We start from the raw sequence: 18,067 nt of genomic DNA on the forward strand, positions 1-18,067 counted from the left end.
CAGGGCTTATCAAACTCCAAACCTACTTAGACTCATATTCATATGCTGCAAATGAACTTTCCTTTTTGCTGCATAAAACCAAGAAGATTAAACTCTATCTCTTCATTTCCCTCTAGGAACCATTCTGAAAGGAATGCTCAGAAAGGAATCTTTCCATTTTAAAGATAATGAAGCTTACCAGAAGATGTGGCCTCTCCCTCCATATGATTCCTACTATGGATGGAGACACAGGACCGACGCTCTGTGATTCTGCATGCCAATGGCCTTTCTCTAATAAATGGCATCAGCACTTGACTACCAAAGCCAATTAAGTGCTCCTCTGACTTGCACACTTGGACATACACAGAACAGCACTACACTGGCTATGAAAGCAAGTGGGCATTCAGATCTAGGAAAAAGGGGATTCAAGAATTTTATGTGAGACTGCAGTAAGAATCTTCTTGGTGGAAACTTGGTATATGTTAGCTACCCCAAACAGAAAAGAAAACAAACATAAGAGCCCTACAAATAGCTGTAACTATATTTATGGCATACACTGATGATGTTCAGCTCTTCAGTATGTATTTTTGAACACTGAAATGGTAATTTGATGTTTCCAACCACTTTGCTGAACACTCCAAATTAGAGCTATAGGGAAATTTGAGTCCTTCTTTTGTGTCTATGCAAACCAGCACAGAAGATCCTAGAGCCTCTGTGTACAAGAAGCAGCAGCAACAGCTCTTCTCTTAGCAGTGTGTGTTCCAATACACATAACTGCCCTAGGGATGGCAAATCCAAGTACAGGTGAGTTGCCCATACCTTGGCAGCAAGGCAGACATTTGCTATTGTGGCTGCAAATGTTGGCTTCGTGCAAAGCCAAATTCTTGCAGTGGTTGAACTCAGTAACTCTGTGGAAACAACTGCTGAGCAGCTGGGAGAGGAGTTATTTTCAAAATATGCTGAGGATTGCATCCATCTCCTAAATTAGAAGAGGGTGGAATACAAAGATATAGTCTGCAAGTCTTCAATTTTTTACTTACCTGGAGGTATAAAATCCAAAATCCCAAGCAACGAAGTCCTTTATCAAACAGTGACTAAGACTAGAAACTAGGTTTTTTTGTTTGCTCTTTTTTATTTTTCTAAAATCAATTAGCCCAAATCTGCAGCTGCTTAAAGGCCCCTTAGTTACTCTGACCCTTTTAAAAACTGGGAGGGGGGGGGGGCAAGATCTGATAAGAATAGGCTCCTTTCACCAGTTATGGCCACATTTGTTTGGGGATTTTTTCCCCCATTTTTATTTCCATGGCTTTCAAGGCAAGAAACACTACTGCCTTCATGTCTCAGGCCCACCACTGCAGCACCTGTATCTCCTCAGTTTACAAACTTTCAAAATGTTACAGAGAAACTTTCTCAAAAAAGATGTAATATCATGCAGAAAGAAGAAGGAAGGAAAAGCCTCCACATTTTGAAAAAAATCAGTGCTGTTTGCAGAGTCCCAGTTTGCCACTTTCCCAGGGAAGTACCTTCCTGGCATCACAGTAGCGCAGCCCGAAGGAGTGGAACTGCGGGAAGAAGGTCGGCTGCACAGCGGCGATCTGCGTGTAGAGCTCCGCAGGACGCGACACGGCCGGCGTTCCCGAAAGCAGGATCACTCTCTTGGCAGCCTGGGAAAACCAAGCAGGGCATCATTACCATACAGCTTACAACAGAGCAGAACTTAGGAAGTCACCACAGTCCTGAAAGAAAATCCCAGACCCCCCGTTCAAGTACCCTAAACAGAAAAGTGCTTCACCTTCACAGGTACTTTCAGCTATCACTGCCTGAAGACATTCAAGCACAGTACTTCAAACTTCCAGGGAGTAGGACAAGCCACAAAGTTTCTTAATACCCATCCACTTGCTCTAAGAGAAGGGTACATCCATTTTTACTACACTACTTTCTGAATCAGCATTTACCCACTAGACACATCTTATGCGTGGCTTAACTTTTCACTTGGCACCAGCTATCACAGGAGAATGACACACCCTCACAGGTACATCTCCGCCTCCAAAATAAATTCTCTCATAATAAACCTGCCACAGCAAGACATAAGCAGACTGTCTTCCTCAAAAAAGCAGAAGAGATACAAAGAAGAAGGATTTTTTTCTTACTTCTTTGTTAATTTTTTTTTAAAATTATATTAGCAAGGAGAAAAAAATGAAGCTCTCTGATGCAGGACTAGAAGATCTGACAGCCAATGGTGAATGTAGGCACATCTGGCTGGATGCTAGAACATGACAGAATAAATACAAATCATGTAAGAAGATTGTAAAATGTGTTGTAGGGGAGACAGGAAGAGGACAGAAAGCCTGCATCTAAAGTAGGTGCTCTCAAGAAGAAGGGGCAAAAATTACTCTATAGACATTAAAGTCTCCAAGATACACTTCTACATTCATACTGCCACTATTAACTAATTCTATTATTAGATAAAAGCTATGAATTTCTACAGCTGTAAATTCACATACTGTAGTTAAATTACACGTGCCTTTCAATTTCCTACATGGTTTATTGCAGGTTCATTAAAATAACAAAGAGATTGTTGAGTGACATCTGTTCCAACAGCTCATTCACATTTAAATGAAAAAGAAAATTTAATTCTTTTATCATTTCACTGAGATCAACAAGTCACCAAGATCTATTCAGCTGTTTCATCCACTTACCAACCAAACCTGGTGGAAAAAGAGTTCCGGAAATTAATTCAAGACTCTATCAGCTATTTATATATAGGTTGTGATCAAGGTGGGGCTTGCCTTCCCCAATAATCCCTGCTTAACAGATCAGAGGGAAATGTGATCACCACCAGGATCAGACAATTCCCATGAACAGTTAAAAAAGCAGAATATTACTGAACTAAGTAAGAGGAGAGGTCAAACCTTTGAGCATGTCAGAAGGTGAGAGTTTGCACAAGACAGAGGTGCTAATGCTACTCAAAAGAGGAAGGAGTCACAGAGACCAGAGATAACATATCCCATGAGGAAACTGATCAAGCAGAAATTAGGTCCTTTTTACAAATTAAGGTAACACTAGAGGACAACTGAATAGAACTCAGACAATATCTGACACCTAGCAGAAACCTTTGAGGAAGAAACTCACACTACCCTGAGAAATCTGCTAAAAAGCAAGAGAAGCAAGTCTCACAAGTGCAAGAAACCTCCAAATTAAACTTGTTCCTCATGGACCAACAGAAAGTAACTGCCAGAAAAAAGGAAACATGAAGGCATGGGATGACAGACATCTCATGTAAGAAAACTCTGGATCAAGCTAAAGCAAGAACACACTCAAAACAGACCAGGGACATAATAAATGCAACATAAACCCAACTGTGTTGGAAGTGTTTATGCCATTCTCAAGGCTCTCTCTTCTCAGATGGTGTTTCCTGGGAGCTGCATAGGATGAGGCTGGAACTAATTCCCCAGTAGTCAAAACAATTATTCAGGCTCCTTCCCCAATCCCTGAATAGGTGTCAAAAGAGAGGATGAAGAAGTTACAGGTTATTTGAATTCTAAACTTGTCCATCTGCTGCTTTGTTGTGTGTAACTTATTTCTGAACAGAAAGGGTATTCAACCACTGCAAGCTCTTACCAAGGGCTGTGCCATGTCTTCTAATTAACCATTTAAAGCAAACTGAAAGGTAAACAATAAAAACAACAACAAAACCAACCAACCAAACCCCAAAAGACACTAACTCTACAAGAGCTGTGAAGAACTTCAGAAATTAATTCCAGAAAATTTCATGGAACATAGGTGGTCCAACTCATTATCTCAAAGGTCCCTTTCAGTTTTAAAACCTGTGACAGATGGAGCTCAAGAAAGAACAGAAGGAAAAAAAGCCCCTAGGATGACAAATTTCCAAGTATTGAAGGCTGACTTAAATTCTGGATGAAAGAAATGGCTTTGATTCCCATTTCTTTTTCTAGTGGCAACTCATTTTGAATAGATGCCAATAAAGATTTGCTCCTGCAGAGAAGTCTCTACTGATCACTGCTTAATTCTTGTTTCCTGCTGAATCTTCTGTGCTGCCAAGAGTGAGCACATAGCCTCTTTCTTCAAAGGTCTGTAACAATAATATGGAATAACACCACAGAAAATAAGATTGCATGGGCCAGAAAGGACTTTCTAGCAAAATCAGATCTTGTAATCAATTGATACTTATTTCCACACAGATGAACTAGCATTAGCTGCTCAGTTGCATTTAGGCATGAAGCTCACGGAACTGGTGGAGACCTGGTCTGCAGCTCTCATTTACTAAGTAGCCTAAGACAAATGTGGCTTTGTAGCATTACAAAATACACCAGCAAGAATTAATTCCACAGCTGTAAAAACATTTACAAAGTCACTTTTGAAAGTCAAAGAATAATTTATGAAATGATGGCACTTACTCTAGAGGTCAAGTCCCAGCAACCAACGATTCAAAGGGAGTGGAGTGGTTATGTGACAGACAAATAACTGACCACACGAAGAGCCTCATTAACATACAATGACTGTCTCTGTGTTAAATGGATTTCCCAGCAGGAGCTCTGCCATATGCTATCAGACTGACATACTTTTAAAAATAAGTGTGGCTGGTTCTGGCTGTACATTTACTCGTGTCCCCAGTTTTTGCTTACTGTGTCATTTTAAACTGCTTAGCTTAAGAACAGCTTATTCTGAAAAATGAAAAATCTGAGAGGGACCATAATAAAATAATCACCTGATGAAATAGAAGATGTGGTAAAGGGGAAGAGTAGCAGTTGCTTTCAGGAGTCTGTTTCTCTACTTGGGCAAGAGATCGGGCTCTGCATTTCATAAAATAAAATTATTTAAAAAATATATAAATACTTTTTCTATTGTTAACTGACATCTAGACAGACAATGTGTATCAAACAGCAGTGATAAGCTATGGCTGAAACAAATTAAACAGCCTTCCTATTCCAAGAAGGAAAAAAAATTGGAAGGTAAGAGCAGATCTGAAGATGAAGCCGAGGGCCCACAGCTTCTTCAGTTTCAAGATGAAGTTCCTTCTCTCAGCAGGCGACAATAAGGAAAGGTTTATTTATCTAATCCATACAGATATGTAGAACCCAAAGACAGCTGCTGTTTATTTCCCAACAGAAATAGAAATTTTTGTGTTCCCTCCTCACCTTCTACCTTCAGTATGGACCTGTTTTTCTCTCCACTATTTTGAAGTTGCTCTATGGCAACAAGCATAAAAGGTTTAGATTCCAGCTACACAGTGTATTTGGACTCCCATAACAAAACCAAAGACCCTTAACCCTGCAAACATCAGGATGTGTATACTGGAACGGCAGCTCAATGGGAACAATCAAATTAGTAATATTATCCATGTGTTGGAGAGCAATGCTCATAGAGACCGCAAAGACCATAAGAACATTTAATGCCACTGGAATTTTTTATTAGATAGTACCTTTTATTTATCAGTTCCCAGTGCAGTTCTTCACTACTTACTGTCATGCTTCCAAAAAACTCATCCATTTTCCATTGGGACCTTCCCTAGTTTCCATGCCTTGCAGTATTCCATGCAATTACAGAAGAATTAAAGACCATGCAGCACCTTGGCAGGTCAAAAAAAAGTAGAATCCTTTCCACTCTGGTACCCAAGAGATCCCACTACAGATCAGTGAAAAATTTTTGTTTTGTTTGTTTCTTCTCCATCCACATCCCTGAGGCTTTGCTGGTTTAAGGATATTGGAAGTATGTATACTCCCTCTCCTATGTTTATGTCTCTGAGCCAGTCTAATCTTAGAAGAAAAAAATAGAATGCTTACAAGAAATGTAACACTATTGACACTTTCTGCCTCTGAGGAAGCAGATCCAGGGCAGAGGTGAAGGGAACAACCAGTAATGTCAGTATGCCTAGGAAAACTTAGTCCCAAACATGAAACTACAGAAAACAGCAAGATGGCAAGTAGGTCCTATTACCAATTGACACAGCTTTGAATTAGGGGGAAGGACATGCCAGGCCTAACAAGGCCTTTGGTGACTCAACTACAGCCCAACAGTATGAAGCTATTCTCACTTTGATGTGCATGGAAACAAGACACAAAGACCACTTTGAACACAGCAGCCTCTAGCCCCTGAGTACAGTGAAAGCTGCTGCAGCTGGAGACAAATCTCAGGCAGCTGCCGGCAAGACCTGCTGGTGTGAAAGCTGGCTGACTTTGAAAGCAGCATTTTTGCCACATGACCAAACATCAAAGGACTGTTTTCTACTACAGCTTTCAATCCATCCTTCTCCATAATTCTGCAGGATGCACACAGACTGTGTGCAAACTCTACCACCTCCTTTCACTTAGGCAGACAAAGCATTCTCCCTCTTCTACAAGTCTGCACACCCAAAGTTTGCACATCCACTGGAACATGAAGGGAATAAGATATATGGCCTAAACATCTTGCTGCTGCTGTTTCACTCTATCTTACTGTTCATGCAATTTTAAGTTCCTCTCAAAGTTCTGTCCACTAACAGTAAATTTGGCATAACGTGTCTATATATTTACTCTAAACTAATGACAACCTGGGGTAAGCCATGGGGCAGCAGGCACAGCCACTGCATACATGCAGCCATTACAAAATTCCTTCCTCTGTCTCAAGTAAAACTCTTCTGAATCTCTGCCAGGGTAGCAGCTAAATATGTCAGAAAAGATACTGAATGCTGCACACACAAAATTTGCAGCTTTTGTTACTATTAAAAAGATGTCTAAAAATCCCCAAGTGGCAAACTTAGGTGACATGTTTAATACATGGCTTTGCTTGACAATTCCACACCACACGTGCTCTGCAATTTCTACAAGAGAATGGGAAAAGATGAATTATGACTGAGTGGCTAAAAACACCACTTCATTTTGAAAACAGGTCAATATCAGACATAAAAACTAAAATAAGGCTTTAAATGCTGTAACAATGAGATAAAGATTTGAGAGGTGGAGATTCAGTTTGGCTATCTAACAAGACAAATTAGAAACTAAAATCCAAGGTATGTCCACCAATTTAATCCAATTATTGTGCAGTTCTGTATAAACACTTGCAACAACTTTTGTATTTCATTTATTATTCAAATGGAGATGTCAAAAGAGCAGATTCTATCACGATAAAAGAAATTAAGTATGGATAGAACTGAAAAACACTTCTGTCTCCAAAACATTTTAACTTAACTTAGATCTGCTCAGCGTCATTATGGACTCATAAGTCTTTGTAGCATGTAAGGACCAAGGATCACATTTCTTAAGTAGGTTTCTTTTTTTTTTGGTCCCTAAAACTCAGTTCAAGCTTTTATGCTTTAGGGCACTGAGATCCTCATAGGAAATAGCAGCAACTATGGCAATTTCAAATAGTTTAAAGCAGTATTACGCTAACAGTTAGAAGTGGCAATGCTCAGAAGGTAGACAAAGGCATGCATTAGCTCCAGGGGCTCTGGTTACAGCACTGGCACAGCTGCACACTGTAACCGTAAGGTAGGGACTGGGGTACCAGAAGCAGTTTACCTCTCAAGGACTTGCCTACAGCTACACCTTTTTCTGTTTTCTTTTAAGAGCCCTACTGCTATGCAAATCCTTTTAACGTAGAGAAGGCAAGAACATTATCCTCAGCAGCATGTTTAACCACACCTCTTATTCAGTAATTTCAGGGTATCATGTAAAACAATGAAAATACTCCCATTTCTACCCCACTGGCTAATTACTATAAGTATCACATAGTATAGTTGCTAGATTTAGTATTTAAGTGATGAAAGCTCCTGATATTTTGGCAGTTCTTTCAAATACAAAAATATTGGTGTGATGTGTTGTGCCAGAAGTGACCACAGCATCACTCACTAGGCACTGAAGACACAGCTGCCAAAGGGGATTGTTTTAGAGCAAAATGCCTATGTTGGAAAGCAAGGAGAGAGGAAAAATGGCTATTACAGCAAATACTTCAGAAATTTTAGTCAGCAACCAGGCAAACAGAATTTACCTGAACATTCTAACACAAAACATCTGGTACTGCATGCTCATTGCAGGTGAGATAATGCACAATATGAATATGAAACTCTTAATGCTTTCAGAAGACTGAAATTCAGTTACAGAAGCATCAGTTCTCAATTCTTTAAGACCAGTGATGTGACAGCCTAAAACTGTAAATTCTCAGGAAGTGCATACAGGCAATTAACCTCTGCCTAACAGCTACCATCTTTCACTCTCATATCTTCCAGCCTGCAAATAATTTTGACAAGCTGATCCTTAGAAAGCTTCAAATAGCAAAGGATGAGGCTGTTTTTTTGAGCATTTTGCTCAAAATGAGGGCGAATTTGTTATTTTCCACAATTTTCAGACATACACCCTAATTACTGTTTTTCAAACTGCTCACAGAATTGGACCTCCTACTTAAGCTTCCAAACATTAAAAGCCTGAAGTGATTTGAAAACCAAAGAGAAGACACGAGTCAGGCTTTTAAGGAGAACAACCAAGTTATTCAAGGACAACCATCTTCAGCAAGCCATTAAGAATCTTGCATATTAAAGGTGGTTGCTATAAAGCCATCACAGATCAGATCTTCTCTTTATATATACTGTTGGTGAATTGAAGAGGAACTGCATCTACCTTCTTCCAATGTAAGGACCCTGCAGTGTCTAGAAACTACCCATAACTTTAATCTGTATCAGTTAGAGGCTACCAGGGTGAGTTTGATTCTTTCATCCCAGGACAACAGGCAAACATTAGAAGTTACATTTCTCCTGGTATTTTATAATTGACCATTGCCTCCCTTCTGTGAGCCACTTGTCCCACTAACCTCACATTGTGCCATTTCCCAGTAGTTCTGTACATGTAACCAGCAGCAATGCTCCTAAGCCCCGGCCACACAAATACATTGTAAGCCTGCAGTAACAGCCTAGAACCCTAAAACTAGGGAAGGGCCCTAGGCAATGCCATTCTGACATGCAGCAACAATTTGTGTGCCAAGAAGTAACTGATAATGATTATTTTCATCTAACAAGCTATTTTGACACCACTACATCCTGTCTACTCTCCCTGAATACATTCAGTAAGTTCTGACATTCCCTTTTCCCTGTCATCACAGAACTCATCAGTGGCAGTACCACAATTATACTGAGCTTAGAAGTTGTTTTGTTAGGTTTTACCATCTAATACTTGTATGGAAACAAGTGGTAAAGCCAAATTTCAGTCTTGGATCTAGAATATTACTTCAAATTCCCCTTACACACCTAAAGAATTCAGCTGCGGGCTCCTAAACCTGGTAAGTGGAGCAACACTGCCCCAGGAGCCTGAGGTTAGCAGTCAGAGCTTTGGCACCCAGCTTACACACCTTGAGTAGAGGCATGGCAGCTTGGCAGCGTGCAGTTTTTGTGTTCTTCAGGAAATGAGATTCATCCTGAAACAAAACAAGCAGGAAAGCAAAGTCAGTTCAGATCCATAGTCCAAATGCAGGTCACGGAACAAATTCCCAGAATTCTCAGCTATCTAGTATTACAGGCCTTTCATTCAGGATATTTCAGGCATTGGGATAGTTACATCAAATTCTAAACAAAAAGACAGGATGCAGAGTAGTAGGCTTCCTGCACTCAAACCTGCAGCTGAAAGCAAACAGAACAAAAATCAAACATTGTAGGCATGAATCATAATTGAGCACCAAAACAAAAGTGAGTAGAGGGGGCTGGAGAGGGAAGGAGAAAGAGGAGTATTATTTCCATAACTGATACTCATTTGCCCTTATGTGTCTTTTAAATGCAGCAAACATAGGAGGCCTATACAGTGCCAGTTGCCTTAATAAGGGGTTAATGCAAATGATAAGGAAAAAAGAAATCTAATTAAGATCCAACTGTTCTGCTGATAGGGCTCACCAGGTGGGTAATAGTCTCCTACTTCAGACCCTCAAATGGGCTTCACTTCTACTGCAGTAGTAAGGTAGAATTTAAGGCACAAAAAGCTGCTGGCACCCTCCAAGGGTATATTCTCATCTTTCCATGTGTGAAGAAACAAGCATGTAAAGACAATGTAACTGCTTAGCCTCTCAGACACAGCCTTCTACCTCCTAAATAACAAATAAGCTACATTAATTTTCCCAGTCACCAAAAGAAGAGCAGAAGAAAAAGCAGGAAAGCTCAGCAAGCAGTAAGACTACTCTCGTCTGTAAAAAACTACCAAGGGTCCAAATTTGAACATATAAACACAAAGAAAAAACATCCACCAGTTCAGGGCTGGTTAAACGTTCCAAGGCAGTAGTCTCAAGCCTACAAATATAATAATCTGCATTTCCACCTCGACAGAATGTTTAGTCAGAGTGTGTGTAGGAGACAAAAATAAAAATGAAAATTATCAGTTCCCCCATGAGTAGCTTGGTCTCCAAAGAACTCCACCTATTACCACATTCCCATCTGATGCTGAGAAACAGAAAGATTAATATGTTCCAGTTGTCATGATCTTTGAGCAGGTGTGTGTATGCTGAAAACTAGACTGAGAACATCAAATACTCATAGTAAGCTACATATACACTTTTGCTCTCTATTGAGCCAAGCTGGATTTGAAACATGATGTTTTCAATTTTTAGTAACTGAAATCCAGAAAAATGCCATGTACTGTGGCTCTGTAAAAAGATAAAAACTGGAATTTGCAGTAATTTATGAAAGAAACTATACAAATGATCAAAGAAGGCTTAATGCAGATTGTCAGTGGAGCACAAGCTAAGGGAGATTTTTTTTTTTATGCTTTACCCACATACTTGATGTTGAAAGGTTATCTGGTTTACTGGATAAACACTAACACCACCCTGAAGTCCAAGACTTAAAAAGATACAATTCCATGACTACTGTATTGACACACCACATTAAACACTTTTCTCTCCTGCAGAGGACATGACCAAGCACAATGAAATCAGAGAGGCACCATAACCAGTAAAAGGGAAAACACAGCCTTAGGAATCACAAAGGAATTCAACTCCACTAGTTATTTCAAAATGTTTCAGAGAAACCTCCTGCTTGTACTCATGAAGACAGTTGAGATCACAGCCACAAGTGCAAGATACTCTCAGTCCTAAATAAGGCCAGTTTCACACTTCTTTGCTGTACAAAGGCTACCCCATTTGCAGCATACAATTGACTTGAAAATTTTCATGTACCACTTACAACAATAACTACTTGGAATGTGCTCTTAAGTTGCTTGTCCATCCTGCTGAGGAGATCAAAACTGATGATGTTGATCAAGCTTCCTGTTAGGTTGTCTTTCCCACTCACTATGACATTGGTGCTTCCTGGACTCAAGGATGGAAGCCATCTGTGAAATGCCTGGAGGAAGAGGAAAGAAATTAATTGCATTCTGGTGCTTATCTTCTTTGTCAAGATCCCAAAGCACTACACAGAACATCCTCATGAATACTTAGAACATGGACCCCCCCCCCCATCCACCATGAGACATCACTTTGGAGCACAGTAAGGGTAAGCAGCCTTCCCATGGTAAGCAACCTCCTTGGTAAGGGGAGCATCAAGAACAGAACTCAGGCTACAAGGCAATATCTATTTTACACAGCAAGGAAAGTTCAAACCCTATTCCTTCTTACTGGAAAAAAAAAACAAAAACAAACCAACAAACAAAAGAAAAACAAACCAACCCCAGTAATACCCCAAAAACCCAAACAAAAATCTGATCTTTGGTGGAAATACACATGACCTCCTGAGAAAGGTACCTGCTATGCTCAGAGCCAGTGACCAGTGACCACTGCTTACAGGGAAATTTAGTTTTCCCACTCAACAGGAAACCTATAGTTGTGAAACACAGACTTCTAAGCAGTAAACATCTATGATTATAGCAATGTTTACTCCATGGTGAGGGTGAAGTACAACTCATCCAGATGAACAAAACTCTTCCACTACCTCCTCTTCTTAAAAACTCCACCAAAAAAAAAAAAAAAAAAAAACAAAACCCAAAACCAAAAAAAACAAAACCAAAATGAAAAGATCAAGTTGACAACACACCAGCTGCTCTATGACAGCAGCTGAAATTCATGTGGTAATTGTCATTCAATCAACCTCTTGAAATGCTCCACACACCAGAGCAAGATATCCTCCCCCAAACCCATCTGTTAGCCAGACCTCCCACCATTTCCCTTGTAATTCTGTCCCCAGTGACACCAAGCTCTCTGCAACATTTGAGTTCTGCTGATGTTGCTCTGCAGAAAACTGTCTGGGCCCATCAGGATCTGGTCCCTAAAGAAATGTAACCAAATGGTGATGGGAAATGGCATCTCTGTGTCTAGGAGCTTTGCCTGTTGAAATCCCCCAACCACAAGCATTCCTCTCCACTGTTCAGCAACCTCAGGCAGCAGCAGGAGGAGCTCAAAGCGAGCTTCTCACTTTTGTCAGTATGTCAAAGTAACAATGAACTATCCTTCTCCACTGACTGAAAGCACCACCAAATGAGTGAACGTGCAGGCAAGGTTAGATACCAACCAAAAAATATGTGCTTGACACCATGTCAAAATTTAAGACAAAGGTGGCAGCAAAAGGAAAGTACCTGGAAACTTACTGTACTGCCCTCTCCTTTTATAAAGGTATATGACTAATTTACACCATAAAATTGATCCTGAATTTTCAGAGGGTGCAGACCTTAGTCCACAAGAAGTGCTATGAAACTACCCTGTTAATTATTTAAGTTTCAATGCTGAACTCTAAATGCATGTGGGTGCAACACTTCTGACCCAAGGGTACCTTGCCCCTTCCCATGGCACCTTGACTATAAAATCACTCAGTGGCCTGAGCACAGAAAGCCAAAACAGAACACTGATATCGCTAAGATGAAGAAAATTTCTGCTGATTTGGTACCAGAGACATCACAAAAGCTTGTACCATTACAGTACAACAGACCTGTACAAGAATGAATTGAACAGATTACAGACTATAATAAATTTCAACTACTGAATTTCTGAGACACATTTTTCTTCTGCATCCATCACATGTTCACAAAATCAACCAGATCTCTAAAGCAAATGTCCTAATGAAACATCTCCCACAAGAACCTCCTGGACAGTTGGGAGTAGGGGAAGGAAGAAATGAAGCACTCAAATTAAAAAAAAAAAAAACCAAAAAAAACCCCAACAAAACAACAAAACAACAAGACCAAAATGCCTCATATTTCTTAAATCTCCTGAAGCAGAATGTAGAAGTTTATTTGCAGTTGGTCAATACTTCAGGAAACCTAGGCCCAAATTGTTCCTGGTAGATATCCCACAGAAGCGATGGATTCAGGTTAGGTGCTGTCCTACAGGTCTATAGACCTTGAGATCATCACTCCCTTTCTCACTAAAAAAACTATCTTCTTTTCACCCTGCATTTTGTTGCACTACTGGATATTAAGACACACATCAAGATGCTCTAACAACCTGGTTATAGCAAAAAACAGTAAATCCAAATCAATACTTTTCTCATCAATGCCATACTCCAGGAAAAGCTAAACTTCCACCTCCTCCTTCTCTGGAAAGAATTTACTGATCTAAGAGCTCTGGCTCACCTTTTTCTCCCACAGTGAACATTTCACTAGCCTATGGCAACCCAACAGCCTCAGTGTACAAACTATGGCAGTGATTTATTTCAAGACACATTTCTCAACCATACAAGCTTTTTTGGGCTTTGACCAACATTGATAAAGGACTCAGAGGAGTCAGCAGCATACACTGGACAGGCCAAAAGACATATTATGACAAACACTTAATGATGATGATAATGGAGCCTTTTGAACAGAATGGAGAATCTCAGCATCTGGGCCTCTGTTCCAGCCAAGGAACTGGCAAATACTGCTAGGGGCTGGAATACAAGACAATTGCTTGAATGAAACTATTATCTTTGACACTGATGAGTAAAATGCCCCCTTGGAGCCAACTGACTTGCAGGGGAAAAGTTAACAGAGGGTCAGAGGGCACACTTTCTCTAGCTGTCCCCTTTCCCAACAGATCAGCTGGACTACAAAAAGAAAATCAGCCAATTAAGAAAATTTTGGCATATACCATACAGTCAACGCCAAGGAATCTCCCACCATGAAGTTTCTAAATCAGTACATTTTTTTGTTTCTTTGCCTTAATACATTTAGAAGTTTAACTTTTGCAAAGCACAATACCGCCTGACCATCACACAGGCTCTTTACTGACCCCGTGCACACGGCCAAGCCCACAGTACCTCTGCCCATGTAAACCTCACAGAAGAAGGAGTGACCACCAGCAAGGGCCATTCCTGCTGGTAATAGGCAGCAATGCAGATGGCCTGGATGGTCTTGCCCAGGCCCATGTCATCCGCAAGGAGCAAACGTCCATTTCTGGAAATTGCAAAACTGGGGAAAACAGAGAGGGAAAGAAGAGTCAAGAAATGGGTTACTATCTGGCAACCAAGACAGCACAAGTCATGACTGAGCCTCTAATGTGGATCCCCTGGAAGTGATCGAGGCTCTTCAGTAAACCTGGATTTTCTCTCTTAGTCTTCATACAAGGGAGCAACTCTCACAAATCTCTCAATGTTTGGAAACTCCTGAACAGAGTGGTTCAGCTCAGTTCTTAGAGGTTTTGATTTCATATGAGATGTAGTCTCAAGACCTTACAATTATTTAAAGCAGTTTTTCCATGATATTACTCACATTGTGTTCCAGAGTTCATTCTGGCTAAGAAATTATTACTAAAAACAGTAGTAATTAAAGATCATTAAGTACAGACTCTCCTGGACTGCATATTGAAATTAACAACTAATAATCATATATGATGGGAACAGGGACATTTAAAGTTTTATCTGTACATATAATTAGTAATTTTAAATGTTTTAAGGCTTGGGTCTCATTTCCTGGTCCCTTCCCATGCATATTTAATATTCAGAAAACAACAACAGAAGAGATGCACTTGGAAAAAAAATTACCTTACAAAATAAAAAATCATATGACAAATATGTACATACTGAATCACAAGAGGGAGATCAGAGATGTATCATTTGATCAATTTTTTAGACTAGTAAAATACTACTTTCCACCTGACTCATGATGAATTTTCTATCTTGAAATAAAACAGATGTGTCACTTAAAAAATTATAAAAAATTAAAAAAAAACAAATCCCAAACAAACCATACTATACCAAACAATCAAAAGCCCAAAGTGCCAGAGTATAACAGACCCAGACTCTAGAGAAATGCAGAACCCTCCATGGACAAGAAGGCAAGCAGGGCACCTATATAAACTACACAATTCTAGACAAGGACTAGCGCTTAATAGCATGCAAAAAGGACATACTTCACACCTTCCCGCTGAAAGGGCATGAGGCTCGTCACAATTTTGGAGTCCACTACTGAAAGGTCAGCATCAGGAATGTCTGTCAGTGATGGAGATCTCTGCAGTTGAGCAGCAAAGGTCTTAATTACTGCTTCAGGCAGTGGCTCCACTTCTACGGACACGAGGCTCAGTAACACTTCCACTGCAAAGAACAGAGCAGTTTATTATCTGAAGGAACAACATACACACAACTTCCATTATGGATGTCAGGACACAACCCTCAACCTTGTCAAAAATATAATTTCCTATCCTGAAACAGCTCACAGAAATCATGGCATCATGCACAGGTGTTAGCCTGGCCTCTTCCCTGAAGTCTATTTCAGAACCACATGATGAATCACATCTCCTCCCCTCGTACTTAGAGTTGATTATAAAAAACTGAAACTCTGATGCCATCATTCAGAGACGATTGCTCCTAATACAGCTGGAGCTGGATTATTCATGCTGGAGGGCAGCTTAGGGCACACTTTACTCAGAAATGAAGTACAAATTTGAAAAAAAGAACTCCTGAAGCCTAGAAAGCAGGGGCATCTTTATCTTGACCTTGGGATTCTGTACCTCTGAGGTTTCCACCATACCAAAACCATCAGAAGAAAGTTACCAAAACAGTCACCTGAAGGGTATCATTCATCTTCAATTTTGAAAACTCTCTTCTCCTCCCGTTCCCTGAATTCACACAGTTGGGTTCTGCCTCCTCTTTACCACACTTATTTACCACACTGGGTAAAAAAACAGGAAGCACCTCAAACCTCTGAGAAACAGCTCTTGTACCACCAGCAGCACTCCAACAGCCATCCTTCAGGACCTACAGCACCTCCCTGCTCAGCTGGTGGCCACTGCTCTTCCCCTGGACAGAAGCAGCTTACAGGCAGCCACTTCAGTTCCTCAATACTAGTGTTCCTTCACTCATGAAGCCTCACAACTCTACCTTCCCAGTTCAACTAAAGGGATCCCCGGAATCCATTATGCCAAGACCTCAGAGCCTTCATCTTTTCAACCCATGCATCATAACAATCAGAGCATCTAGCCAATTCTCCTCCTGGATGACCTTATTTTAGTCCCCTTCAGCAGTCTCTCTATCCCATCCCCCCAAAATAGAAGTGTTTCTTTTTAATCCAATTGTTAATTTCTAAGCAAATTAACACCAGTTTTAAACACACAGTGAGTTGTAACCAAGAAAACTTATTTAATAATTTTTGTCCAGTGAATATGTAATCAAAGACAACTCTACCCTAGGAACACAAATGCAGGTGCACAAATTTCTATTGCAGGAAGCAATTTCCATTTTTTTCTCTAGTAGTCAGTTTGTGTATGAAGTCCAGAAGACAAAAAAAATCCTGCTTGGAAAAACACCTAAAATAAGAACTCACTATACCAGCAGTAAATGCTCTAGAATCCAATTAGGTATTTTTGTTTCAGCTGTCTCCAAGAGGAAAACAGCAGGATGGACCCCTGCCATATAAAGGGGGAAAGCAATTCCAAGAAATATACATATGAAAAGATTTCCATTTGTGGTTGGGCAATGACCAAACTTTTTAAACTCTCTGGTTTAATTTATACTTCTTCAATAGCAGGAACTCTTCCATCCAATGAATAGCACAAGCTTGTTATTACACTCACAGACTGAGCTATGTGCTAGTATAATTGCTACAATTTGCTCACTGATAATTCTGTTGCTATTGTTCTGTACATGAGCTGGGAGAGTGATTAAGATATATCTGCCACCAGCATGATTCATCCAACAGACAGTTTTTAGTGAAGTGACCTTTATATAAAGATGACTGAGCAACTAGGCAAAGAGACATTAACCTCTACAAACAGTTCCCAGCTAACAGATCACTCTGCTGGAAATGGCAACCAGCCTAAATTCTCTTTTTTAAATTTTGATGTAGGCAAATGAACAGGCAAGAAAGCAAATGCTGTTCCTCTAAAAGGCACGTGCTGGAATCCTCAAATGCCCTTACAAATTACACTCTGCAAGATTCATGGAATTATTTTCCTTTCCTCAAATCTGTGGGATTCTGAACACCTCATGTAATGTGTACAACTCCCAGCCAGCATGACTGAGCCTATGACAGACTAGGAGGTGATGTGTCTGCTCAGGCTGCCTGGCACATGCTACAGGATCAGGTCCTTTGCACATACAAAAGGCCTTTTGACCAAATTGTGAGCGATCATCAGCACTCACCAAAATCAGAAATGTCAACATTCCAACCCTGCAGTTTCATAACAGTCTACTCCAAGACACACTCACTTGTTTTCAAGACCTGGCCTTCCTACATTGCCCCACCACATGGCTTTCAGCCCTACAACCATTACTAATGTTATTAAGATATGCATCATAGAAGCAGGCACTTACTCAATTATTAAATGCACTCCGGTATCCCATGGAAGCAGGAGCCCATGCTGGAGAACAAGTACTCTGAGAAACAGCATTTCAGCTCTGAAACACTCACACTTCCTAAAGATGTGCATAGAACACCTGGCTTATTATCCTTCTGAAACTTACCCCAACCAAATTCCACAGCCACAAACCCTGACATAAGCACCGAAGCAAACACAGCATGCTGCCTGGGATGATAAATAATAGTTATAATACACAGGACTTGTGTAATGCTATTCATCTCAAAGTACTCTATAAACTTAATTAAACACAAAAACTCAAGAAGTAGATGTGCTAGAAGCACGCTACAGAGACTGGATTATTCTGCAAAGTTGCATCTATTAGGAAAAAAAAACATACTAAAACACAGTTTTACATTTCAGT

General features: G+C 40.2%; 1 protein-coding gene across 5 annotated transcripts in view; it reads right to left on the reverse strand.

Annotated features, from left to right (window-relative positions):
• The window catches only part of SMARCAL1 (SWI/SNF related, matrix associated, actin dependent regulator of chromatin, subfamily a like 1), a 35,149-nt gene that overhangs the window by 10,328 nt on the left and 6,754 nt on the right, over nt 1-18,067 (reverse strand). For all 5 annotated transcript variants that reach the window (XM_053947276.1, XM_053947275.1, XM_053947274.1 and 2 more), the window contains 5 exons: nt 15,262-15,442; nt 14,171-14,321; nt 11,132-11,290; nt 9,316-9,381; nt 1,503-1,643 (listed from right to left, as the gene is read on the reverse strand). In XM_053947276.1, coding sequence (XP_053803251.1) covers nt 1,503-1,643; nt 9,316-9,381; nt 11,132-11,290; nt 14,171-14,321; nt 15,262-15,442 — 698 coding nt within the window. The remainder of the gene's footprint in view (nt 1-1,502; nt 1,644-9,315; nt 9,382-11,131; nt 11,291-14,170; nt 14,322-15,261; nt 15,443-18,067) is intronic.

This window comes from Vidua chalybeata, chromosome 7 (genome assembly GCF_026979565.1).
Source record: "Vidua chalybeata isolate OUT-0048 chromosome 7, bVidCha1 merged haplotype, whole genome shotgun sequence".
In the NCBI taxonomy this organism is placed as follows: Eukaryota; Metazoa; Chordata; class Aves; order Passeriformes; family Viduidae; genus Vidua; species Vidua chalybeata.